Source organism: Nicotiana sylvestris, chromosome 6 (assembly GCF_000393655.2).
Source record: "Nicotiana sylvestris chromosome 6, ASM39365v2, whole genome shotgun sequence".
Classification (NCBI taxonomy): domain Eukaryota; kingdom Viridiplantae; phylum Streptophyta; class Magnoliopsida; order Solanales; family Solanaceae; genus Nicotiana; species Nicotiana sylvestris.
Window position 1 is genome coordinate 126,199,383 of NC_091062.1, and position 27,053 is coordinate 126,226,435.

A 27,053-nucleotide genomic window follows, 5' to 3' on the forward strand; every position below is an offset into this window, starting at 1 on the left:
ATACTTATTTTTTTTTTAAAAAAATGACTATTATTCCGACCAAGGCAGTGGGAAAACAACGCACCGATTTCCCGCCTTCACTTTTGTGACCGATTCGGTCGGACATTAAAAAGTCAAATATTTCTGTTGACCCACTAAGCGACTGTATCGGTCGCAAAATTAAAATTAAAATAATAAAAGAATTTTAAGCGGGTTCGCGACTACGGTGGTTTGTAATATTAATCTAATATTCCACATCCAAACCCTATTTCCCCAATTTTCTGTCTCTCTGCTCACCGATAACCCCCCTCTCTCTGCTCGACACCGATAACCCCTCTCTCCCCAAATATATATATCCCACTATGTCTATGGGGATTTCCAGAATAGACATTGCTATATATCCTCAACTAGATCGGTTCTGCTGCTTTACCATTTTACCCTACTAATTTCCCCTTCTCTTGCTACTCATAATTCAACTTAGAACAGGGAAAGGAGCATCTGGGCTATCTTCAGTTTGGTTCGGTTAGTCCTCACTTTAATTTGATTGGATTTCATCTATTGGATTATGTGTGGCGGATTTATTAAGTTTGCAGTCAAATATTTAATTTGTTTGTCACTTAACAGCTTGAATAAAGTTGCAACTGAGCGTCATTTTAGATGTGAATTTGATGTGTATATTAACAAAACTATATATATACTGAGGGGATTTTCAAGAGTATTGAATAATTTTTTATTTCACAACGTATAATATGGAACTATGAATAGAGAGAATTAAATAATCCAGAAGGATGTTAGAGCCTTTTTTGAAGTTGGTAAATTAAATCAACCTTAGCTTTGCCTTCTATATGAAATCATGTATATCCATTTAATTTGTTTAATTCAGAAACCTGTTTCGGAACCATGAAAGCGTAAATAATAAATGAATATGAAGTAAAATTAATACATTTGATTTAAAGTATATGGACAATCTGTTGTTTGAAAGAATAGATAACGCTTATAACGATTTGGTCTGAAGTCTGATCAAGACTTTTACATCTTTTATTTATGTTCCTCTTTCTTTCTCTTTTTTTTTTTTAAAAAAAAATCATATTCTTGTAAAGCTCATTTGCTGTTGTTATTGGTCATTAGTAGTCACTGAAATTTTATGTAATTTATGGTTGATTAAATAACATGTTAATGATTTTTTCTAATTTTTCTTTTGCTTTCCGGCTCTTTCTGTTGGAATCTTGTTACTAATCACTCAGCTCTCTCTCTTTCTTCTCATACTGTAAGTTTTTTTCCCTTTTTCTGTTTAATTTGTTCATCTGAACGCTCAAATCGAATTTTTTCCAGTTCGCTCAAACCGTTGCCCTCTTCCGTCAATCCCAGCACCGTCTACTTCGATCCAGTTCTATAGTGAGATAGTTGACACGTGAGTTTTCTCATTTTTCCTATACTTTTTACCCTATGAAATTGGATCAATTATCTCTTGGTACTTACTAATTCTAGCATTTTGATAGAACTTTGAAAGGCTGATTTTGAATTTCAATTTTTTCTTTTTGATGTAGCTCTATCTACGTCGTGACATAAATGTCACAATTTCAACTCTGCAAGTGTAGTATCTTGGCATAAAGTATTACTGTATTTGATGCATAAGTTGTACTCATCAATTGTTAGTTTAGGATAAATGTAAGATCTGTTTCTTTATTCCATGATTTATTATATCTGTTGTTGCAGAAGAGCCATATAATAAGACAAGTAAATAAGCAACAGTGTCTGTTTCTTCCGTTTTAATCTTTTGTTGTTGACTTTCATTATGTGTATGCATTATGACTCAAATACCATATCCTATTCAAATTAGACTTATAATTTTCTTGTTAGTTCCCTTTCCAAACTAGTTGGTGGATGCATGATATAGTAGTTTGGTTAGTTCTAAACTTCAGGAACCAATTATGACTACTGTCTACTTTTGTCATTGTTGAATGGGTTGTCTAAGCAAACTTCCTGTTTGTTTCATTTAGTTGAGTTGAAAATGCATCTGTATCTTGCAAGTAGATGGATCATATCGTTTTAAAGCAAACTTGTATTTCATTGAAACTAATTTAGAAAATGAAAAAGGATTATTTCACAATTGAGCACATGCCACACGATATCACAAATTATTTTATCTAGAAATCATATGATACAGGCTAATCTGTGTGTAACGACCCGATCGGTTGTTTCATGAGTTACCGCTCTGTTTCACCCATTTCTATTTCTTATTGTCTTGTCCAGACGCATTATGCGTTATCGGATTGGTTGGTGTGGCTTCGGAGAGGTTCTGGTAAGGTTTGAGACACCTAGTCTCTTTTGAGTAAGCTTAAGTTGGAAAAGTTAACCGGATGTTGACTTATATGAAAAAGGGATCGGATGTAAATTCTGATGGTTCAGATAGTTTCGGGAGGTGATTTGGGACTTAGGAGCGTGATCAGAATGTGTTTTGGAGGTCCAGAGTAGATTTAGACTTGAATTGGCGAAATTGAAATTTTGGCGTTTCTCGGTTGATAGGTGAGATTTTGATATAGGGGTTGAAATGGAATTACGGAAGTTGAAGTAGGTCCGTTGTGTCATTTGTGATGTGTGTGCAAAATTTTAGGTCATTCGGACGAGGTTTGATAGACTTTTTGATCGAAGGCGAAATTTGGATGCTTTTGGAATTCTTAGTCTTGAATTCGATGTAAATTTGGTGTTTTGATGATTTTTTGAGTGTTCCGAAGGTTGGAACAAGTTTGAATGAGGTTATTGGATATGTTGGCATGTTTGGTTGAGGTCTCGAGGGCCTCGGGAGAGTTTCGGGTGGTTGAATGGATCATATCATGTTGGAAAAAGTTGTAGAAAACTGCTATTAGTGTTGTAGATAGTTGTGCTTCGCGTTCGCGAGTGGACCCTCACGTTTGCAAAGGGTTAGGATGTGAGGTAGGAGTGTTGGCCTTCGCATTCGCGATGAGGGTCCTACGTTTGCAAAGGGCTGGGTCTGTGTTCAATGCATTCGCGATGGTGATGTCGCGTTCGCGAAGGTTTGATTTGCCGAGGCATCGCGTTCGCGAGGAGTCATCGTGTTCGCGTAAGAGGATTTTTGGTCAACGGTATTCTTGTGCTTCGCGAACGTGAGGCTTTGACCGCGTTTGCGGAGAAGGATTTAAAATCACTAGGTAGAATGTTTAAAAGGTCATTTTCGCGATATTTGGCCTAAGTTCACCATTTTTGACTCGGTTTTGGAGCTTCTTGAGGGAGATTGAAGAGGGAATCAAAGAGAACTTCTTGGAGGTAAGAATTATGGACTTAATACTCGTTCCTAATGTGATTTATACCTAATTAAAAATGAAATTTGGGGGATTTGAAGCCTAAAATTGGGGAGTTAAGGCTTGAAAATTGGAGACCTAAATCTAGGGATTTGAGGGGTCATTTGTGGTCGGATTTTGGTATTCTTGATATGTATGAACTCGTGAGAGTGTAAGGATTCTAGTTTTGTGATTTTTATCAAAATCCGAGACGTGGTCCCGGGGGTCGGGTTTTGACCAATTTCGGGATTTTGATGTAATTTGATTATTTTCGAGTGGGCTTTGTCCCCTTAGCATATTTTGATGGTTATGTACTGATTTTGGTTAGATTCGGGGCATTTGGAGGCCGAATCGAGAGGAAAAGGCGTCGCGGACTAGAGTTTGGCTTGACTTGAGGTAAGTAACGCTTCCAACCTTAGTTTTGCGGGTTCAAAACGCCGAAGTATGTGTTCTATGATTGTTATAAAGGTGACGCTATGCCAAATGATGGGCGTATGGGAGTGCACCATAAGAAACGCGACCTGGATAATTCCAGAACACTGCTTAGTGATTCTTTTTTACCGATATCTATGTTGTAATTGTGTGATTTAGTTGTTGAGCTGTAAATCATGCTGATTATCATGTTAAGGCTTCACGCCGATATCATTTAGACCCTAGAGGTCGTTTCTTGCTGTTATATCATTTATTTTACTGATATTCCGTACTCAGTCCCTTCTATGCATATTATATCATGTCTCAGTCTCGATTATTACTATTTGCCACATTTTATTGTTGATCGGGCTAGTATCATGACATTGGAGCCCGTGTGTGAGACTGGTGAGTTATGATTGAGTGAGGCCGAGAGCCTGATATTGACTGACAATATGAGATTGGGATGCACACCACAACAAGATATTGAACAAGCCTTCGTTGGCTTTGTTATAGCGCTTGGGCTAATGAGAGAAGCCCCTCCGGAGTCTTTACACCCCAGTGAGCGCAGTAGATGATGATATTTAGGGATGGATCTTCCCTGGACATGGATCTTGTCCAAAGTATTATACCGGGAGATGGATCTTCTCCGTGAGGCTGGACTGGCGTGTGTCCTCGGTATTGGATGACTGCAGTCAGTGATGTATATTCCGGAATGGATCTTCCCTGGGCCGGATGGCCATATACATTACTGAGGGGTTGAATACTTGTAAGTGGAGGTTCATGGGTCATTGATCATGCTAGTTGTGCATTTGTATATGTAAAATCTCTGAGCTTTGAACTTCGTACTGTCAGTTGCATTTAAATACTGTTGAACTTTACTTAAACTGTAAGCATGCCTACTTTTCCTGTTCAGATATATGTTATTACCTGTTGAGGTTTGGTCCTTCACTACTTGTTAGTCCATAGGTTGGACTTGTTACTTACTAAGTTGGTGTACTCACATTACCCCCTGCACCCCTGTGTGCAGATCCAGGTAACTCGGGGCACGGTAGCGCCTACTGATCTTATTGTGCGGACTTTCACTTGGGGATTGCGAGTTAGCTGCTTGGCGACTGCAGTTCCGCCTTCTCTTTTTCTTATCTTCCTTTAGTTTATATGTTTTGGATATTCTCAGACTGTGTTGGTCATGTTATTTCGAACAGTTGTATTAGTGTTTGGCTTATGATCTAGTGACACCCGAGGTCGGGACTGTGTTTCTTTTCGTTGGATTTGATTTAAACTTTTATCTCATTGAATTTCTGTTAAAATTGTGATTTACCTTAAGTTCTTATTCGAAAAATGAAGTATTTGGAAATAAGTGGTTGGCCTAGTATCACGATAGGCGCCACCGGAGGGACCACCAGCCCAGCCGGTTGCACCTGCTCAGGATTTTGTGGTTCTAGTTATGCCTGATGACGAGCAGCGTCGATTAGAGAGGTTTGGTAGACTTCAACATCCGACTTTTAGTGGTGTAGAGGCGAGGATGCTAGGGTTTCTTGGATAAGTGTTAGAGGATGTTGCATACAACAGGTATTCTTGAGACTAGTGGGGTTTCATTTACTACTTTTCAGTTTTCCGGGGCTGCCTTCACTTGGTGGGAGGCTTATGAGAGGCATAGGTCTGTTGGTGCACCACTTAACTGGCATCAGTTCTCCATTCTCTTTCTAGAGAAGTATGTACCGCATTCCTGCAGGGAGGAGCTGCGTAGGGAGTTCGAGCAACTGCGTTAAGAGGGCCTGTCCGTGACGCAGTATGAGATGAGGTTCTCCGAGTTGGTCCGTCATGCTATTTGGTTAGCTCCCATAAATAAGGCGAGGATCAGGAGGTTTATTGATGGCCTCAACTATCAACTACTGATTTTTATGACCAGAGAGAGTATCTAGCTCTACTTATGAGGAGGTGGTTGAAATTGCTAGAGAGATTGAGTCAGTTCGTCATCAGGAGCGAGAAGAGAAGGAGGCCAAGAGGCCTGGGGATCTAGTAGTTTTGGGGGTTCTTCTTCGGGAGGCCAGTTTCAACACGGCAGAGGCCGTTCATTCAGGCATGCTCAGCCAACCCGTTCAGGTCACTGTGGCGGGTCATTTGGCCATGGTTCTTACATAAGGCTGTATTGTGGCCCGGGCCAAACGGGTCTGGGCTTGAGGCGGGCCGGGCCGAGGCGGTCGCGGGCCAAACAGTCCCAATGTGTAGAACCGGCCCACGGCGGTCCTAAGCCCACATGGTCCCGGGCTAAATGGGCCGGGCCCGCGGGCCTAAACGGGCCTAACGGGTTTTTTTTTGTTTCGGGCTATTTTTTTAATATAAGGCATTTTCTTGTAAACTATATATGTATATACTAGTATAAATTGCTTATATATAGCTATATAAATATATATAGTATATATAGTATGTATATATAAGGGTGTATTATGTGTATATATAATTATATATTGCCTTATGTAATATATATTGCCTTACACACACACACACACACACATATATATATATAGGCTATTTTTTTAATTTTTTTTATCTAAGGCACTTTCTTGTAAACTATATATGTATATACTAGTATAAATTGCTTATATATAGCTATATAAATATATATAGTATATATAGTATGTATATATAAGGGTGTATTATGTGTATATATAATTATATATTGCCTTATGTAATATATATTGCCTTATATATATGTATGTATGTATGTATGTATATATATATATATATATACACACACACACACACATATATATATAGGCTATTTTTTTAATTTTTTTTATCTAAGGCACTTTCTTGTAAACTATATATGTATATACTAGTATAAATTGCTTATATGTAGCTATATAAATAATATATAGTATGTATAGTATGTATATATAAGGGTGTATTATGTGTATATATAATTATATATTGCCTTATGTAATATATATTACCTTATATATACGTATATATATATATATAGTTTCTATGTATTAGAGATATATATATGGCCTTATATATATGTGTGTATGTATGTATATATATATGTATGTATAGTGCCTTATATATATATAGTTTATATGTATTAGATATATAATATATATACTATATCAAATTTAAACACAAAATAAATTGCAAAGAAATATTCAAGGGAATGTCTTATATATTTTACTATTACGACATTAACAAAGAATGACAATATCTTTCTTAGTCTTCCTCCCCCCAATGGAATGAGCACAACAAGGTACTAATACCACCATTAAAAGGAAAAAAAACTAAGGAAGATGTGCCAAAATACAAGTTACATGTTAGTCTATGTATTATCTCTAACAGATCTCATAAATCCTTTTTGAACCTGTACTAGGGTTAACCGTAGTAAATATCGCGCTTTATTAGTCTATGTATTCTATAAGCAATAATGCGCTTTTGCATTATCCACTCCTCATCTATCCAATGACTTGTAACAGTTAGATAATCACAGTCATTACCACTTCTACCAATATCAGTAGTAATAGCAATGCGACAATCTATATGAGTAAATAAATAGCGCAAATATTGTTCATATTCATGTTTATATTTATAAATATCGCTCTTTACGGTTGCGCGAGGCCATCCTTTATAAGTAGGATTAAAAACTCTTCTAATATAATGCACAAAATGAGGGTTAGAAGGAAAACTATAGGGTAAGCACATAACAGTAACCATTTTTGCCAATTCTTCACGATCTTTATTTGGATCATAATATAAAATGCCACCGGTAACAGTGTTAATTCCCGGTTGAACTAGATTTGAACCTGTACTAGGGTTAACCGTACTATCTACACTTGTCCCCTTTTGTGCAGCTTTCATTTGTAAAAATCTAGCTTTATCTCTAGGGTGTTTCAATATGTGTCTAGTTAAACTGCCCGTACCGCTACGGTCTCCAGTAAATTTATGAACTAGTTGAAACCCACAACTTCTTGAAAATTGAATATTGTTGAAAACTTGAAGACTTGAATACTTTAATTCACCAACTTCACAATTTTTCACGAAATTGCAATAATAAAGTAAGCAATTATAGAAGAAAATTAGAGAGAGATTGAGAGAGATTGATGAATTTGTGAGTAAAAATGAAAGAATATGGGGGTATTTATAGTTGAGAATTGGAAAAAAGTGTAATTATAAAAAGTTTGGGGTTAAAGCAAAGTTTGGGGGCCAAATGGCTATTTTTTAAAGTGGCCAACGGATAAATTTTGAAGGCCAACGACTAGATTTTAAAAATCTGACCGTTGGTCTTTTTTTTAAAAAGATTTTTTTTTTAAAAAAAATTAGCCGTTGGGGCCCGTTAGGCCCGGTTGAACCGGCACAGGCCCGCATGCCGGTCCCGGGCTCACGGGCTAATTGTCTTGAACCGGCCCACCACGGGCTTTTGCACCACTAGAGCCCAGGCCCGGTTGAACCGGCCCGTTAGGCCAGCGGTCCTGGGCCGGTCCCGGGCCAGGTCCGGGCCACAATACAACCTTATTCTTACATTTAACATTATGGTCACTTATATCTCAGTGCCCTTCCAGCCTAGAGTTTGACTCAGGCACCATCAATTCAGGGCTCATCCATGCCTAGTTCTTCTAGTGGATATCCTGGTGCATGGGGCTCCCTTTAGTCTCCACCGCCACTTGCTACGAGGAGTTTCCTCGAGTGTGGAGATTTGGGCCATATCAAGAGGTTCTTTTCCCATCTTATGGGAGGTTCATCCCAGTAGAGGGGTTAGCCCTCGATTTTAGCACCAGTTACTTCCCTGCCCGCTCAGTCAGCTCAGGGTGGAGGTCAGTCAGTTAGGGGTCGCCCTAGAGGCGGAGGTCGATCAGGTGTTGGTCAGGCCCGTTTCTATGCCCTCCCAGCCAGACCACATGCTATTGCCTCAGATACTGTGATTACAGGTATTATCTCAGTCTGCCACATAGATGCCTCTGTATTATTTGATCCCAATTCCACCTTTTCTTATGTGCCATCATATTTTGCCCATTATTTGGATATGCACTGCGAGACTCTTGTTTCATCTGTTCATGTATCTACTCCGGCAGGCGATACTATTGTTGTGGACCGTGTATATCAGTTGTGTGTAGTGACTATTGGGGGTTTGGATACCCGAGTGGATCTCTTGTTGCTTAGTATTGTTGATTTTGATGTGATATTGGGCATGGATTGGTTATCTCTGTGTCGTGCTATTTTGGACTGTCATGCTAAGACAGTGATGTTGGCTATGCCGGGGTTGCTACGGATTGAGTGGCGAGGTTCGACTGATTATGTTCCCAGTAGGGTGATTTCATTTCTAAAGGCCCAACAGATGGTTGAGAAGGGTTGTCTTTCATACTTAGCATTTGTGAGGGATGTCGTTGCAGAGACTCCCAGCATTGATTTTGTTCCAGTTGTGAGGGACTTTCTCGATGTGTTTCCTGCAGACCTGCCGGGCATGCCACCGGATAGGGATATTGATTTTGGTATTGACCTGGTGCCGGGCACTTAGCCCATCTCTATTCAACATATCGTATGGCACCAGCGGAGCTGAAGGAGTTGAAGGATTAGCTTCATGAACTTTTTGATAAGGGGTTCATTCGGCCTAGTGTTTTACCGTGGGGTGCTCCTGTTCTATTTGTGAAGAAAAAGGATGGCTCTATGAGGATGTGCATTGATTATAGGCAGTTGAACAAGGTTACGATTAAGAACAAGTATCTTCTGCCTCGCATTGATGATTTGTTTGACCAGCTCCAGGGAGCGAGAGTATTCTCCAAGTACATCCGATATTTCATGTTTCTATGCTCCTGAAGTATATTGACGATCCGTCTCATGTTTTATATTTCACCACGGTTCAGTTAGATGATGATTTGACTTATGATGTGGAGCCAGTAGCTATTTTGGAGCGTCAGGTTCGAAAGTTGAGGTCAAAGGATATAGCTTCAGTGAAAGTGCAGTGGAGAGGTCGGCCCGTGGAGGAGGCTACCTGGGAGACCTAGCGGGAGATGCGAAGCAGATATCCTCACCTATTCGAGGCTTCAGGTATGTTTCTTGACTCATTCGAGGATGAACGTTTGTTTAAGAGGGGGAGGATGTAACGACCCAGCCGGTCGTTTCATGAGTTACCGCTCCGTTTCCCCCATTTCTACTTCTTATTATCTTGTTCAGTCGCATTATGTGTTATCGGGTTGGTTGGTTAGGGTTCGGAGAGGTTTTGATAAGGTTTGAGACACTTAGTCTCTTTTGAGTAAGCTTAAGTTGAAAAAGTCAACCGGATGTTGACTTATGTGAAAAAGGGATCGAATGTGAATCCCGATGGTTCATATAGCTTTGGGAGGTGATTTGGGACTTAGGAGCGTGATCAGAATGTATTTTGGAGGTCCGGAGTAGATTTAGGCTTGCATTGGCGAAATTGGAATTTTGGCGTTTCCCGGTTGATAAGTGAGATTTTGATATAGGGGTCGGAATAAAATTTCGGAAGTTGGAGTAGGTCTATTGTGTCATTTGTGACGTATGTGCAAAATTTCAGTTCATTCGGACGAGGTTTGATAGACGTTTTGATCGAAAGCGGAATTTGAAAGTTTTTGGAATTCTTAGGCTTGAATCCGATATAAATTTGGTGTTTTGATATTGTTTTGAGCGTTACGAAGGTTGAAACAAGTTTGAATGAGGTTATGAGATATGTTGGAACGTCTGGTTGAGGTCCTGAGGGACTTGGGAGAGTTTTGGGTGGTTGAACGGATCATTTCATGTTGGAAAAAGTTGCAGAAAACTGCTGTCAGTGTTGCAGATAGTTGTACTTCGTGTTCGCGAGTGGACCCTCACATTTGCGAAGGGTTAGGGTGTGAGGCAGGAGTGTTTGCCTTCGCATTCACGATGAGGGTCCCACGTTCGTGAAGGGCTGGGTCTGTGTTCAACGCATTCGCGATGGTGATGTCGCGTCCGCGAAGGTTTGATTTGCTGAGGCATCGCGTTCGCGAGGGGTCGTCGCATTCGCATAAGAGGATTTTTGGTCAACGATATTTTTGTGCTTCGCAAACGCGAGGCTTTGACCGTGTTCGCGAAGAAGAATTTCAAATCGCTGGGCACAATGTTTAAAAGGCCATTTTCGCGATTTTTAGCCTAAGTTCATTTTTTACTCGATTTTGGAGCTTCTTGAGGGAGATTGATGAGGGAATCAAAGTGAACTTCTTGGAGGTAAGAATTATAGACTTACAGCTCGATCCTAATGTGATTTATACCTAATTACACATGAAATTTGGGGGATTTGAAGCCTAAAATTGGAGAATTAGGGCTTGGAAATTGGAGACCTAAATCTAGGGATTTGAGGGTCCATTTGCGGTCGGATTTTAGTATTCTTGATATGTATGAACTCGTGAGAGTGTAAGGATTCAAGTTTTGTGATTTTTATCGGAATCTGAGACGTTGTCCCGGGGGTCGGGTTTTGACCAATTTCGGGATTTTGATGTAATTTGATTATTTTCAAGTGGGCTTTGTCCCCTTAGCATTTTGATGGTTATGTACTGATTTTGGTTAGATTCAGGGCATTTAGAGGCCGAATCAAGAGGAAAAGGCATCGCGGGCTAGAGTTTGGCTTGGCTTGAGGTAAGTAACGCTTCCAACCTTGGTTCTGCGGTTCGAAACTATGAACTATGTGTTCTATGATTGTTATTAAGGTGACTCTATGCCAAGTGAGAGGCGTATGGGCATGCGCCATGGGAAATGCAGTCGGGATCATTCCAGAACACCGCTTAGTGATTCTTTCTTACCGATATCTGTGCTGTAATTGTTTGATTTAGTTGTTGAGCTGTAAATCATGCTTATTATCATGTTAAGGCTTCACGGCGATATCACTGAGACCCTAGGGTCGTTTCTTGCTGTCATATCATTTATTTTACTGATATTCTGTACTCAGTCCTTTCCATGCATATTATATCATATCTCAATCTCGATTATTACTATTTGCCACATTTTATTGTTGACCGGGCTAGTATCATGACATTGGAGCCTATGTGTGAGACTGGTGAGTTATGATTGAGTGAGGCCGAGAGCCTGATATTGAGTGACAATATGAGACTGGGTTGCACACCGTAGCAAGATATTAAACAAGCCTTCGTTGGCTTTGTTATAGCGCTTGGGCTAATGAGAGAAGTCCCTCCGGAGTCTTTACACCCCAGTGAGCGAAGTAGATGATGATATTTAGGGATGGATCTTCCCTGGACATGGATCTTGTCCGAAGTATTATACCGGGAGATGGATCTTCTCCGTGAGGCTGGACTGGCCTGTGTCCTCGGTACTAGATGACTGCGGTTAGTGATGTTTATTTCAGAATGGATCTTCCCTTGGCCGGATGGCCATATATATAGTACCGAGGGGTTGAATACTTGTGAGTGGAGGTTCGTGGGTCATTGATCATGCTAGTTGTGCATTTGTATATGTAAAATCTATGAGCTTCGAACTTCGTACTGTCAGTTGCATTTAAATACTGTTGAACTTTACTTAAATTGTAAGCATGCCTACTTTTCCTGTTCAGATATATGTTATTACCTGTTGAGGTTTGGTCCGTCAATACTTGTCAGTCCATAGGTTGGACTTGTTACTTACTGAGTTGGTGTACTCACGTTACCCCTACACCCCTGTGTGTAGATCCAGGTATCTCGGGGCACGGTAGCGGCTGCTGATCTTATTGTGCGAACTTTCACTTGGGGATTGCGAGGTAGCTGCTTGGCAACCGCAGTTCCGCCTTCTCCTTTCCTTATCTTCCTTTAGTTTGTATGTTTTGGATATTCTCAAACCGTGTTGGTCATGTTATTTCGAACAGTTGTATTAGTGTTTGGCTCATGACTTAGTGACACCCGAGGTTGGAATTGTGTTTCTTTCCGCTGGATTTGATTTAAACTTTTATCTCATTGAATTTCAGTTAAAATTGTGATTTTCCTTAAGTTTTTATTCGAGAAATGAAGTATTTGGAAATAAATGGCTGGCCTAGTATTACGATAGGCAGCCATGACAACGTGGTTAGATTTGGGGTCGTGACATGTTGGTATGAGAGCCTAGGTTATATAGGTCTCACGGGTCATGAGCAGGTTTAGTAGTGTTTCACGGATCGGGACGGAGACGTTTATATTTATCCTCGGGAGGCTGCAGAACCTTTAGGAAAAACTCCATATTCTTGAATTCTTGTCATGCGAATCTGTTGATCCAAGTACTAAACTTCTGTTATTCTACTATCTCACAGATGGTGAGGACATGGGATATTCTTAAGACAACTTTTAGGACCCGATATGGTCATTATGAGTTCTTGGTGATGTCTTTTGGGCTGACCAATGCCCCAGCAACGTTCATGTATTTGATGAACAGTGTGTTCCGACCTTATCTTGACTCGTTTGTCATAGTCTTCATTGATGATATTCTGGTGTATTCGCGTAGTCAAGAGGAAGTTGGGGCTGCTAGAGGTCGGGGATGCGGTCGAGGCCGTGGTAGGGGTAGGGGTGTGGCCTGCACAGTAGCTAGGGAAACACTTGCAGATCTACTCGCCACCCCAGTTCATGATCAGGCTCCAGCTGGGGATGCTCTAGTAGCACCAACTCAGGCACCGACTATGCCTATTATTTTTTCGGGTCTCCAGAAGACTTTGGCTCAAATTTTGACCGTGTGCACCAGTCTTGTTCAGGCAGTTGCAGTTTCTACTATACAACTACTTCTCAGGGAGGGAGAGGCACTCAGACTCCCGCCGCCCGTACACCCGAGAAGGTTGTTCAGGGACTCCAGACACCGGAGGCACCACCAACCCAGCTGGTTGCACCTGCTTAGGATTTTGTGGTTCCAGTTATACCTAATGACGAGCAGCGTCGATTGGAGAGGTTTGGTAGACTTTAGCCTCCAACTTTCAGTGATGTAGAGGGCGAGGATGCCAGGGTTTCTTGGATAAGTATAAGAGGATGTTGCGTACAATGGGTATTCTAGAGACTAGTGGGGTCTCATTTACTACTTTTTAGTTTTCTGGGGCTGCCTTCAATTGGTGGGAGGTTATGAGAGGCGTAGGCCTGTTGGTGCACCGCCCCTTAACTAACATCAGTTCTCCATTCTCTTTCTAGAGAAGTATGTACCGCATTCCCGTAGGGAGGAGCTGCGTAGGGAGTTCGAGCAACTACGTCAGGAGGGCCTATCCGTGACGCAGTATGAGATGAGGTTTTTCGAGTTGGCCCATCATGCTATTTGGTTAGCTCCCACAGATAGGGTGAGGATCAGGGGGTTCGTTGATGGCCTCAACTATCAGCTACAAATTTTTCTGACCAGAGAGAGTATCTGGCGCTACTTCTGAGGAGGTGGTTGAAATTGCTAGAGAGATTGAATCAATTTGTCGCCAGGAGCGAGAGGAGAGGGAGGCCAAGAGGCCTCAAGGATCTGGTAGTTTTGGGGGTTCTTCTTCAGGAGGCCAGTTTCAGCACGGTAGAGGTCGTTCATTCAAGCATGCTCAGCCAGCCCGTTCAGGTCACCGTGGTGGGTCATTTGGCCATGGTTATCAAATTTAACATTAGGTTCACTCATCTCTCATTGCCCTTCCAGCCCAGAGTTTGACTCATGCACCATCAGTTCAGGGCTCATCCATGCCTGGTTCTTCTAGTGGGCATCCCGGTGCACGGGGCTCCCTTTAGTCTCCACCGCCACTTGCTACGAGGGGTTGCTTCGAGTGTGGAGATTTGGGCCATATCAAGAGGTTCTGTCCCCGTCTTACGAGAGGTTCATCTCAGCAGAGGAGTCAGCCTTCGGTTTCAGCACCAGTGACTTCCCCGCCTGCTTAGTCAGCTCAGGGTGGAAGTCAGTCAACTAGGGGTTGCCCTAGAGGGGGAGATCGATCAGGCCCGTTTCTATTCCCTCCCAACTTGACCATATGCTATTGCCTCAGATGCTGTGATTATAGGTATTATCTCAGTCTGCCACATAGATGCTTCTGTATTATTTGATCCTGGTTCCACCTTTTTCTTATGTGTCATCATATTTTGCCAAATATTTGGATATGCCCCGCGGGTCTCTTATTTCATCTGTTCATGTATCTACTCCGATAGGCGATACTATTATTGTGGACTGTGTATATCGATCGTGTGTAGTGACTATTGGGGGTTTGGATACCCGAGTTTATCTCTTGTTTCTTAGTATGTATGATTTTGATATGATATTGGGCATGGATTGGTTATCTCTGTGTCGTAATATTTTGGACTGTCATGCTAAGATAGTAATGTTAGCTATGCTGGGGTTGCTACGGATTGAGTGACGAGGTTCGACTGATTATGTTCCCAATAGGGTGATTTCATTTCTAAAAGCCCAGCGGATGGTTGGGAAGGGTTGTCTTTCATACTTAGCATTTGTGAGGGATGTCAATGTAGAGACTCCCAGCATTGATTCTGTTCCAGTTGTGAGGGACTTTCCCGATGTGTTTCTTGCAGACCTGCCAGGCATGCCACCAGACAGGGATATTGATTTTGGTATTGACCTAGTGTCGGGCACTCAGCCCATCTCTATTCCACCATATCGTATGTCACTATCAGAGTTAAAGGATCAACTTCAGGAACTCCTTGATAAGGGGTTCATTCGGCCTACTGTTTCACCGTGGGGTGCTCTTGTTCTATTTGTGAAGAAAAAGTATGGCACTATGAGGATATTCATTGATTATAGGCAGTTGAACAAGGTTACGATTAAGAACAAGTATCCTCTGCCTCGCATTGATGATTTGTTTGACCAGCTCCAGGGAGCGAGAGTGTTCTCCAATATTGATCTTCGTTCAAGGTATCACCAGCTGAAGATCAGGGACTCGGATATTCTTAAGACAACTTTCAGGACCAGATATGGTCATTATGAATTCCTTGTAATGTCTTTCGGGCTGACCAATGCCCCAGCAGCGTTCATGCATTTGATGAACATCGTGTTTTGGCATAGTCTTCATTGATGATATTCTGGTATATTCGCATAGTCATGAGGAACACGCGGAGTATTTGAGAGTTGTGTTGCAGAGATTGAGGGAGGAGAAACTTGATGCAAAGTTCTCCAAGTGTGAGTTTTGGCTCAGTTCAGTGGCTTTCTTGGGACATGTGGTGTCCAGCGAGGGTATCCAGGTTGATCCAAAGAAGATAGAGGCGGTTCAGAGTTGGTCCAAACCGTCCTCAGCCATAGAGAGTCACAACTTTCTTGGGTTGGTGGGTTATTACCGTCGGTTTGTTCAGGAATTTTCATCTATAGCATCACTCTTGACCAAGTTGACTCAAAAGGGTGCTCCTTTCATGTGATCGGATGAGTTTGAGGAGAGCTTTCAAAAGCTCAAGACTGCCTTGACTACAACTCCAATGTTAGTTTTGCCATCAACTTCAGGTTTATATACCGTGTAATGTGATGCTTTGAGAGTTGGTATCGGGTGTGTGTTGATGCAGGAGGGTAGAGTTATTGCTTATGCTTCTCATCAGTTGAAGCCTCATGAGAAGAACTACCCCATTCATGATTTGGAGTTGGCTGCCATTGTTCATGCGTTGAAGATTTGGAGGCATTATCTGTATGGCGTGTCTTCTGAGGTGTTTACTAATCATCGTAGCCTCCAGCACTTTTTCAAATAGAAGGATCTCAATTTGAGGCAGCGGAGATGGTTGGAGCTGCTAAAGGATTATGATATTACTATCTTGTACCATCCGAGAAAGGCCAATGTGGTGGCCGATGCCTTGAGTAGGAAGACGGTGAGTATGGGGAGTTTGGCGTATATTCTAATTAGGGAGAGACCTCTTGAAGTTGATGTTCAGGTCTTGGTCAATCGGTTCGTGAAGTTAGATATTTCGGAGCCTAGTCAGGTATTGAGTTGTGTGATTTCTCGGTTTTCCTTATTTGATCGCATTAGAGAGCACCAGTATGATGATCCTCATTTGCTTGTCCTAAAGGACAGAGTTCAGTACGATGATGCCAGGGATGTGACTATTGTTGATGATGGGGTGTTAAGGATGCAGGGTCGGATATGTGTGCCCAATGTAGATGGACTTCGGGAGTTGATTCTAGAGGAGGCTCATAGCTCGCGGTATTCTATTCATTCGGGAGCCGCGAAGATGTATCAAGATCTGAGACATCATTATTGGTGGAGGAGAATGAAGAAGGATATTATAAAATTTGTAGCTTGGTGTCTCAATTGTCAGCAGGTGAAATATGAGCATCAGAGATCGGGTGAATTACTTCAGCAGATAGATATCCCAGAGTGGAAGTGGGAGTGGATTACCATGGACTTTGTAGTTGGGCTCTCACAGACTTTGAAGAAGTTCGATGCGATTTGGGTGATGGTAGATCGGCTGACCAAGTCCGTGCACTTCATTCTTGTGTGTACTACCTATTCTTCAGAGCGGTTGGCAGAGATATATATTTGGGAGATTGTTCGATTGCATGGTGTCCCAGTTTCCATTTTTGCAGATAGAAGTACTCAGTTTATTTCACAGTTTTAGAGGTCTGTACAACAAGAGTTGGGTACTCAGGTTGAGTTGAGCACAACTTTTCACCCTCAGACAGACGGGCAGTCCAAGCGCACTATTCATATATTGGAGGACATGTTGCGCGCTTGTATCATTGATTTTGAAGGGTCGTGGGATCAGTTTCTACTGCTCGTAGAGTTTGCTTATAACAACAGCTATCAGTCGAATATTCAGATGGCTCCATATGAGCCTTTGTTTGGGAGACGGTATAGATCTCCAGTTGGTTGGTTTGAGCCGAGAAAGGCTAGGCTATTGGGTACAGACTTGGTGTAGTATGCTTTAGACAAGGTGAAGGTGATTCAGGAGAGGCTTCGTACAACGCAGTCGAGACAAAAGAGTTATGCTGATAGGAATGTTCAGGATGTGTCCTACATGATTGGTGAGAAGGTTCTATTGAAGGTTTTGCCCATGAAGGGTGTTATGAGATTTAGGAAGAAGGGTAAATTGAGTCCTCGGTTCATTGAGCCTTTTGAGGTGCTTAGGAGGATTAGGGAGGTGTCTTATGAGCTTACTTTGCCACCCAGTACATCCAGTATTTCATGTTTTATGCTCCAGAAATATATTGGCGATCCGTCTCTTATTTTAGATTTCACCATGGTTCAGTTTGATGATGATTTGACTTATGATGTGGAGCCAATAGCTATTTTGGAGTGTCAGATTTGAAAGTTGAGGTCAAAGGATACAACTTCAGAGAAAGTGCAGTGGAGAGGTCAGCCCGTGGAGGAGACTAGCTAGGAGACCGAGCGGGAGATACGGAGCAGATATCCTCATCTATTTGAGGCTTCAGGTATGTTTCTTGACTCGTTCGAGGATGAAAGTTTGTTTAAGAGGGGGAGGAGTAACGACCCAATCAGTTGTTTAATGAGTTACCGCTCCGTTTCCTCATTTCTACTTCTTATTGTCTTATTTAGCCGCATAATGTGTTATCAGATTGGTTGGTTCGGGTTCGGAGAGGTTCTAATATGGTTTGAGACACTTAGTCACTTTTGAGTAAGCTTAAGTTGGAAAAGTCAACCGGATGTTGACTTATGTGAAAAAGGGCTCGGATGTGATTCCCGATGGTTCAAATAGCTTCTGGAGGTGATTTGGGACTTAGGAGCGTTATCGGAATGTGTTTTGGAGGTCCAGAGTAGATTTAGGTTTGAATTAGAGAAACTAAATTTTGGCGTTTTCCAGTTGATATGTTAGATTTTGATATAGGGGTCAGAATAGAATTCCGAAAGTTGGAGTAGGTCCGTTGTGTCATTTGTGACGTGTGTACAAAATTTCAGGTCATTCGGACAAGGTTTGTTAGACTTTTTGATCGAAAGAGAAATTTGAAAGTTTTTGGAATTCTTAGGCTTGAATCCGATGTAAATTTGGTGTTTTGATGTTGTTTTGAGCGTTACGACAGTTGGAACAAGTTTGAATTATGTTATGGGATATGTTGACATGTTTGGTTGAGGTCCCCAGGGCCTTGGGAGAGTTTCGGGTGGTTGAACGGATCATTTCATGTTGGACAAAGTTGTAGAAAACTGATGTTAGTGTTGCAGATAGTTGTGCTTTGTGTTCGCAGGTGGACCCTCGCATTCGCGAAAGGTTAGGGTGTGAGGCAGGAGTGTTGGCCTTCGCGTTTGCGATGAGGGTCCCACGTTCGCGAAGGGTTGGGTCTGTGTTCAACGCATTCGCGATGGTGATGTCGCGTTCACGAAGGTTTGATTTGCTGAGGCATCTCGTTCGCGAGGGGTCGTCGCATTCGCGTAAGAGGATTTTTGGTCAACGGTATTTTTGTGCTTCGCGAACGCGAGGCTTTGACCGCGTTCGCAAAGAAAGATTTCAAATCACTGGGCAAAATGTTTAAAAGGCCATTTTCACGATTTTTGGCCTAAGTTCACCATTTTTGACTCGGTTTTGGAGCTTCTTGAGGGAGATTGAAGAGAGAATCAAAGTGAACTTCTTGGAGGTAAGAATTATGGACTTAATACTCGATCCTAATGTGATTTCTACCTAATTAAACATGAAATTTGGGGGATTTGAAGCCTAAAATTGGGGAGTTAGGGCTTGGAAATTGGAGACCTAAATCTAGGGATTTGAGGGGCCATTTGTGGTCGGATTTTGGTATTTTTGATATGTATGAACTTGTGAAAGTGTAAGGATTCTAGTTTTGTAATAGGAATCCGAGACGTGGTCCTGGGGGTCGGGTTTTGAACAATTTCGGGATTTTGATGTAATTTGATTATTTTCGAGTGGGATTTGTCCGATTAGCATATTTTGATGGTTATGTACTGATTTTGGTTAGATTCGGGACATTTGGAAGCCGAATCGAGAGGAAAAGGAGTCGCGGGCTAGAGTTTGGCTTGGCTTGAGGTAAGTAACGCTTCCAACCTTGGTTCTGCTGGTTAGAAACCCCGAACTATGTGTTCTATGATTGTTATAAAGGTGAGCTATCCCAAGTGATGGGCGTATGGGCGTGCTCCGTGGGAAATGCGGCCTGGATCATTCCAGAACACCGCTTAGTGATTCTTTCTTACTGATAGTTGTGTTGTAATTGTGTGATTTAGTTGTTGAGCTGTAAATCATGCTGATTATCATGTTAAGGCTTCACGCCGATATCATTGAGACCCCAAAGGTCGTTTCTTGCTATCGTATCATTTATTTTACTGATATTCTGTACTCAGTCCCTTCCATGCATATTATATCATGTCTCAATCTCGATTATTACTATTTTCCACATTTTATTGTTGACCGGGCTAGTATCATGACATTGGAGCTTGTGTGTGAGACTGGTGAGTTATGATTGAGTGAGGCCGAGAGCCTAATATTGAGTGACAGTATAAGATTGGGTTGCACACCGTAGCAAGATATTGAACAAGCCCTCGTTGGCTTTGTTATAGCACTTGTAATAATGAGAGAAGACCCTCCGGAGTCTTTACACCCCCAGTGAGTGAAGTAGATGATGATATTTAGGGATGGATCTTCCCTGGACATGGATCTTGTCCGAAGTATTATACCGGGAGATGGATCTTCTCCGTGAGGCTGGACTGGCCTGTGTCCTCGGTACTGGATGACTGCGGTTAGTGATGTATATTTCGGAATGGATCTTCCCTTGACCGGATGGCCATATACAGTACCGAGGGGTTGAATACTTGTGAGTGGAGGTTCGTGGGTCATTGATCATGCTAGTTGTGCAAATTTATATGTAAAATCTCTGAGCTTTGAACTTCGTACTGTCAGTTGCATTTAAGTACTGTTGAACTTTACTTAAACTATAAGCATGCCTCCTTTTCCTGTTCAGATATATGTTATTACCTGTTGAGGTTTGGTCCGTCACTACTTGTCAGTCCATAGGTTGGATTTGTTACTTACTGAGTTGGTGTACTCACGTTACCCCCTACACCCCTATGTGCAGATCCAGGTATCTCAAGGCACGGTAGTAGCTGCTGATCTTATTGTACAGACTTTCACTTGGGGATTGCGATGTAGCTGCTTGGCGACCGCAGTTATGCCTTCTCCTTTCCTTATCTTCCTTTAGTTTATATGTTTTGGATATTCTCAGACCATGTTGGTCATGTTATTTCGAACAGTTGTATTAGTATTTGGCTCATGAATTAGTTACACCCGAGGTCGGGATTGTGTTTCTTTCCGCTGGATTTGATTTAAACTTTTCTCTCATTGAATTTCTGTTAAAACTGTGATTTTACTTAAGTTTTTATTCAAAAAATGAAGTATTTGGAAATAAGTGGCTGACCTAGTATCACGATAGGCGCCATCATGACATGGTTAGATTTCGGGTCGTGACACTGTGGGGCCCAGAATAGGATTCTCTTTTCACTTTAACACATTTGCAATCTACTGCTTTCTGGTTCTTAATAGTTAAAAATTGGAGTGCTTTAAATAGGTTTTGTTAAACGGATGCCATCCAAATAAATTCCAACATTTAGGAACCATTATTCTGTTATCTGTGTACATACTTGCTACTTCTTATGGTGATGACACATAAGATTCTTTTGTTGCATTGAGCTCGAACAAGAATAGTAGGAGGTTGTACCAAATTAAGCTCTGTAGGTTGCATCACCAAAAATGGCCTTTACTAGTGGGATCCCCAAGATTAAGGTATTTGGAAAGGTTGAAACTGAAAGATCTGTTATGATCCAAGTCAGATTTCCTTTGGGCTTCAGTTTGGCAAAAACTGCCAGTAGTACACATAATGAAAGTCAACAACAAAACATAGTGTATTTGGTTTAATAATTTACTAGTATTTAGTTGAGTAGTACATATTCTTTTTCGTAACTAGTCTTTGCAAGCCAAATGCTTGTTTTGTTATGCTTCTGTTTCACTGTTTATAGTGCTATTTCATTGCTTGCCTTTTTGTAATTTGTGATTCAAATGGGTTTTGTTGTGGATGTGCTCTATGTGGTTGAAGACTACTATATTATTTTGGAATTGTGATTTAGTCGGTGATGTTTACAAATACACAGTTTTGGGAATGTGTCATTTCTGGTATTTAGATTTGACTTTCAATAAGCTTTGGTTTGTATTAGCTATAGATGTCACTCCCTATTATCATGAGAGTGTCTTGTTGTTGTAGATACCATGTCTATAAGGCTTTTCTTGTTTAAGTTCCAAATAATATGATGAAGCTCATATTGTCCTGTTCTATTAGCTTTTTCTTGTTCTCTGTTAGCATGGCTCTCGTGAAACTAACTATAATCCTGAAGGCACTTGCCTTTGACTGTTAAACATCTTTTGAAGTTTGAGCATGAATCACTCTTCATGATCAATGTATTTGGATAGTTTCTTTTGAGTGGCTGTACTTAATCTGTCCTAGGTTCATCTAGTTTCCAGTTTTAATGATTTAGACTCACTAAGTGTAAAAATTGTATTTATGTGATGAAGGTTATTGTTATGTTATTTAATGCATTTGTCTGACCATAGTGAAAACACCAGGCCTCTATTCAACCTTAATAAATAAATGCGTGGTTGTGTGTTTACTGATTGAAGAAGAAACCTGTTGCTAGACCTTATTTAATGTTTTTCATCTGATAGATGACTTAGATTAGTATTATAAGTTATGAAATCATATGTATGTAGAGCATGCTTATATGACTATACTATATGATAAGGTACCTTTGTGTAAGTCTCATTTGATAAGTCATATCAAGTATCTTAGATTTATTTTGTATAGATAGAGCTTGCACATCATAGATGGATGTATAATCAAACTTATCCTAATCGTAGTGGGTTGAGGGAAGAATTTATAGAAGGGGTTGCTGAATTCATGGCTAAAACAAAAACACTTCATGAATTTCTCAGTGAAGGGGTGATTAGGTGTCCTTGTATGAAATGCAAGTGCGGAAAGTTATTACAACCAGATGTTGTTAAAGTTCATCTTTATAAAAAAGGCTTTATGGAAAATTATCGTCGATTTTCAAAAAATTTTTGGTAGTGAGGGCAGTCCATTAGCAGAGAATAATGCTGAAAATTCTTGATTCGGTGAAATGGTTAGGGATGCTTTTGTGATGCACCCGAGGGCTCAGTCTGAACCAAATGATGATGCTAAGCGCTTCTATGAACAGTTACATGAAGCAAGTCGTCCATTGTATGAAGTCTCAATGCATTCTATGTTGTCTGTCGTAGTTAGATTATTAAGTATTAAGTCAGATTCAAGTTTTTCTCAAGAGGGAATGGACTCTATCATTGGCCATATGAATTAACTTAATCCGAATAAAATTGACCTACCCAAAGATTTCTACACATCAAAGAAATTGGTTTCTAAGTTAGGACTTTCATCAGAGAGGATTGATTGTTGTGAGAAAGGTTGCATGTTATTCTATGAGGATGATGCAGCCTTAGAAAATTGCAAATTTTGTAAGCAACCTCGTTACAAAAAAGTCATAAATTCAAAAAAGAAGAAGGTTCCAATTAAGGCCATACTTACCCCTTATACCTAGGTTATAGAGGTCGTATGCATCGATGAGTTCTGCTCCTCATATGAGATGACATTATGAAAATAGAAGGCCACCTGGTATTCTGTGTCATCCGTCAGATGGATATGCATGGAAGCATTTTGATAGGGTGTTTTTGAATTTTGCTAGTGAACCAAGAAACATTAGGTTGGGTTTATGTGCAGACGGATTCACTCCTTTTTCTGTCTCCGCTGCACCATATTCATGTTTGCCAGTGTTTGTTACGCTGTATAATCTTCCTCCTGAGCTGTGTATGATAAGTCCATATTTGTTAACTTGCATTGTTCCAGGTCCGCGTAATCCGAAAAGTTTGATTGATGTATACATGCAACCTTTAATTGATGAGTTAAAGTTATTGTGGCATGAAGGTGTGGAAACATATGATATATCAACTAAACAAAACTTCAGATTGCGTGCTGCTTTGATGGGGACTATAAATGATTTTCCTGCTTATGAAATGTTGTCCGGGTGGTCGACTGCAGGAAAGTTAGCTTGCCCAACTTGTATGGAAGACACAAAAGCATTCACGTTGAAACATAGAGGAAAGAATACATGGTTTGATTGACACCGTCGATTCTTGCCTATGGATCACGAGTTTAGGAGAAATACTAGTGCATTTACGAAGAACCAAACTGATTTTGAGGAGCCACCGTCACCATTGTTGCCAGAAGAAATTTGGAACAGAGTTAAATTTCTATCAAAGGTAACAGAGTTTCCAATGTCTAATAAGATACCTGGTTATGGTGTTACACATAATTGGACTAAACAGAGCATATTTTGGGAGTTACCTTATTGGAAGAATAATCTTCTTCGACATAATTTGGATGTCATGCATATCGAGTAAAACTTTTTTGACAACTTGTTTAATATAATAATGGATGTCGATAACAAGACAAAAGATAACTTGAAGGCTAGGATGGACTTAAAGGAATATTGTAGGCGAAGTGAGTTGTACCTAACATACTTGAACAACAAGATTCAAAAGCCCAAGGCCAGTTATACATTCACTTTGGATGAGAGAAGAGAGATTTGCGAATATTGTAGGCGAAGGGAGTTGTACCTAACATAGTCAGAATGGTGGTTCCGCATCTATGGCTCCATCTTCATCTCCATCATCATCCACTCCTAGTGTTTCTAAGCTGCATGTTGGAGACTCTACCATACCGTCATCCCCATCCATTGATACATCTACACGTGCTCCAGATGATACACAGACTCAGACTTTTGAAGAGATTGTATCATATGATTTCCTTTACAGACTGATTATCATTCTTGATGGGACTACTGCGTAAGCAATTACTTTATTATTCGTTTGAATTGTTGAATATATTTTTTGACATATGTTAATTTTAATGCAGATTTGTTCCCTCTAATGAATCTACAAAAGTGGTTGTGGATTGTGTTAAAGGATTTTATCGAGATGCTTGGAGTAATGGTTGGATATACCATATATTTGCAGAGATCAGACACAGAATCAATTTAGAGTACAAAATCAATAAATTTTGTATTATTTATCAAACTACCCTTATTTCATCTAATGTTTTAAATAATTTGCAGACAAGGTGTGCATAGATTCCCAAATATCATCAGTAAATAAGTCATAATTTCGAGAAAAAAGCTGCTGATCGACTTAAAAATCTCCTTTATAAAGCTCGACAGAAGGGCGAGATGGCTAGTTGGATGCTAAAAGACATATGGGATAGATTTAATGTGATATGGGCTTCTGAAGAATTTAAGAAGAGGAGCAATGCTTCAAAGGCTGTCCGAGCCTCCAATACGGTGGCTCATTGCACACTGGGGGTTCAATTAGTATGGAGACCCATCGAAGGAGAATGGTAACTTTCTTATTATATTTGTTTTGATTTTAACTAGATGCAATTGAACTTTATCTAACTTAATTTTTTTTTTGCCGGAAAAGGAAAAAGGGAGACTTGTGACTTATGCTGAGGTCTTTGAGGACAAGCGTTTGAAAAAGAAAAAGGATGGGACAAGAGAATGAGTCGAGCCGCGTGTTGTGAGGGTATATGTAAGATCCTTCTATTTCCTTTTTGTCTCTTCTTCTTTCTTCTTCTTCTTCTTCTTTGATTTGTTGGGGTTGATGATTCTTTTAGTCATAAGACAAGGACCTTACACAATCTATGACTTTTATACTGTATTTTATATATGTTACAATTTACTTGAGGTTAATTAGCTCAATCAACATGTTGCTTTTCCTTTTGAACCAACTATAGTGAAGAGTCGGTTCTTGATTGAACTATAGTAATAACTGATTAAAGCGTGTTTGGTTCTGATGACTGGTGAACTTAATAAACCAAGCAATTGAAAATCCATACTGTATTAGATATTTATAGGCCTGGCCTTTTGGGAGTAACAATGTTGGAGTTAAAGCAAAGACATCCAACTTGAACAGGGCGGCAATCCACACCTTGATTAGTACATATCCGGTCTCTATTGGCTTGTAATTGTGCATCTGTTGCTTCTGGTTTTGGCATGCAGAATTTCTTGCCTAGAACTGGTTTTGGAATTGGCTGTGCAGGGAGTTTTGGCGTTGGCTTTCCTAGTCTTGGAACATGAGGCTTTGTGGGGTGTCTTCGGCCTCTTGGCAGTGCTTCACTTCCTCTGAACATTCACCATTTTGACTTTGCGCAAGAATGGTTCGAATACACCCCATTAGTCCAACTCCACCAATCACAAATTTTCTAGCTCCAAGATTATATAATCTCTGTAATTTTCATGAATTGAATTGGAGGGAAAACACATTAGTAGTTGATAAATAAAATGAAAATAAATCTAGTTTGGAAAATTATAAAAGAGAGAATATGAAACAGAAAAAGAGTCTTACCATAAGCTATTGATTATACTGTTGAAGCAAGAGACTGGCAAATTCTTGAGCATTATATTGATTCTTTGTATTATAATTAGGCATAAGGTAATTATTAAGGTAGTCATTGCTTCCCATTCCAACAAAGAAAATAGATTTGGCTAATGCCTCTCCTACATCTGATACTCCAAGATTACTTTTTATTTGGTTAATTGTACTCTGAAAATAATACTCCAAGGTTATTATTTTTTTCATTTGCCCTTTCTTTTCCTTTGAGGCCAAACATAGTACTATCAATTATTATAGAAAGAAAGCATCAATCTAGAGAGGCATATTTAGAATTGTAAGGAATGTTAAATTTTTTAAAAGATAGAAATCTGGAAGTTGAATAGATCATCAATTTTACTTTCATCATACTTGCACCATTTCGTTCCTTGTTTATGTGTGTGTTTGTATTTTTATAGATGCATGCTTCATCAGAAAACTGTGAAACGTACATTTTAATTTCTTCAAGTATCGCTTTGACTCCATTTTAATTTCAGGAAGCCTATCAGCAACGTTTTGAGGAATGACATCAAAGTCAACCCGATTCTGAGGATGGTAGCTCAACCCAAATGTCACTCAATGATGTAGCTTCAATATGGACACAAGTGGTTGGTGGCGCAAAGAAAGGTAGACCCTACGGTCTTGGATCACAATATTCTGTAGGTCGTTCTACGACATTGTTGTCTGGTGATGCGAGTTATTCGAAAGATCACGAAGAGGTGGAAGCAATACGAAAAGAAGTTGAAGAGTTGAAGGAGGAACAATAAGAAGATCGCGCAAATTTTAACAAATTGCAGAGTCTAGTGGAGAAATTTATGAGCGGACGTCCATTTGGTCCTTTGAATGGCGAGGATGGCGGGGATAGTGAGTTTTAGTTTGTTATGGTTATGATGTTTGAGACATTATTATTTATTGTAGTTGGATGTTTAGACTTGGTAATATTTACACTTTACTGTGATTGTAATATTTTAGACTAGATTGAATGGTGCCAAAATGTTTAACTCTTTTTGGATGTTTTAGTTACAAATATTTATGTTTTGCTTTTTATGGATTTGATTAGTTGAAA

At 40.3% G+C, this 27,053-nt stretch overlaps 1 protein-coding gene across 13 annotated transcripts; it reads left to right on the forward strand.

Moving 5' to 3' along the window:
* Nucleotides 1-238: 238 nt before the first annotated feature.
* On the forward strand, nt 239-27,053 carry LOC104216978 (uncharacterized). 13 transcript variants are annotated; one of them, XM_070147525.1, is made up of 10 exons: nt 239-501; nt 1,312-1,390; nt 4,717-4,806; nt 12,327-12,396; nt 19,455-19,522; nt 20,565-24,409; nt 24,480-24,605; nt 24,679-24,956; nt 25,040-25,147; nt 26,485-27,053. In XM_070147525.1, exons 6-8 carry the CDS (start codon nt 24,213-24,215, stop codon nt 24,716-24,718), a joined length of 363 nt encoding a protein of 120 aa, XP_070003626.1. In that variant the 5' UTR covers nt 239-501; nt 1,312-1,390; nt 4,717-4,806; nt 12,327-12,396; nt 19,455-19,522; nt 20,565-24,212; the 3' UTR covers nt 24,719-24,956; nt 25,040-25,147; nt 26,485-27,053. The 13 variants fall into 13 exon arrangements, 10 of the variants coding, with proteins under 10 accessions (XP_070003626.1, XP_070003625.1, XP_070003629.1 ...); XM_070147524.1 differs by lacking the exon at nt 19,455-19,522; XM_070147528.1 differs by lacking the exons at nt 4,717-4,806; nt 12,327-12,396; nt 19,455-19,522 and adding an exon at nt 1,224-1,246.

What these genes read in the sequence shown, in the direction of transcription:
- LOC104216978 (XM_070147528.1), top strand. Translation starts at nt 24,213, where the DNA reads ATGGCTCCATCTTCATCTCCATCATCATCCACTCCTAGTGTTTCTAAG. An exon ending in ATTCTTGATGGGACTACTGC is followed by an intron (nt 24,410 to 24,479) that starts GTAAGCAATTAC and finishes ATTTTAATGCAG; the next exon opens with ATTTGTTCCCTCTAATGAAT. An exon ending in AGACACAGAATCAATTTAGA is followed by an intron (nt 24,606 to 24,678) that starts GTACAAAATCAA and finishes AATAATTTGCAG; the next exon opens with ACAAGGTGTGCATAGATTCC.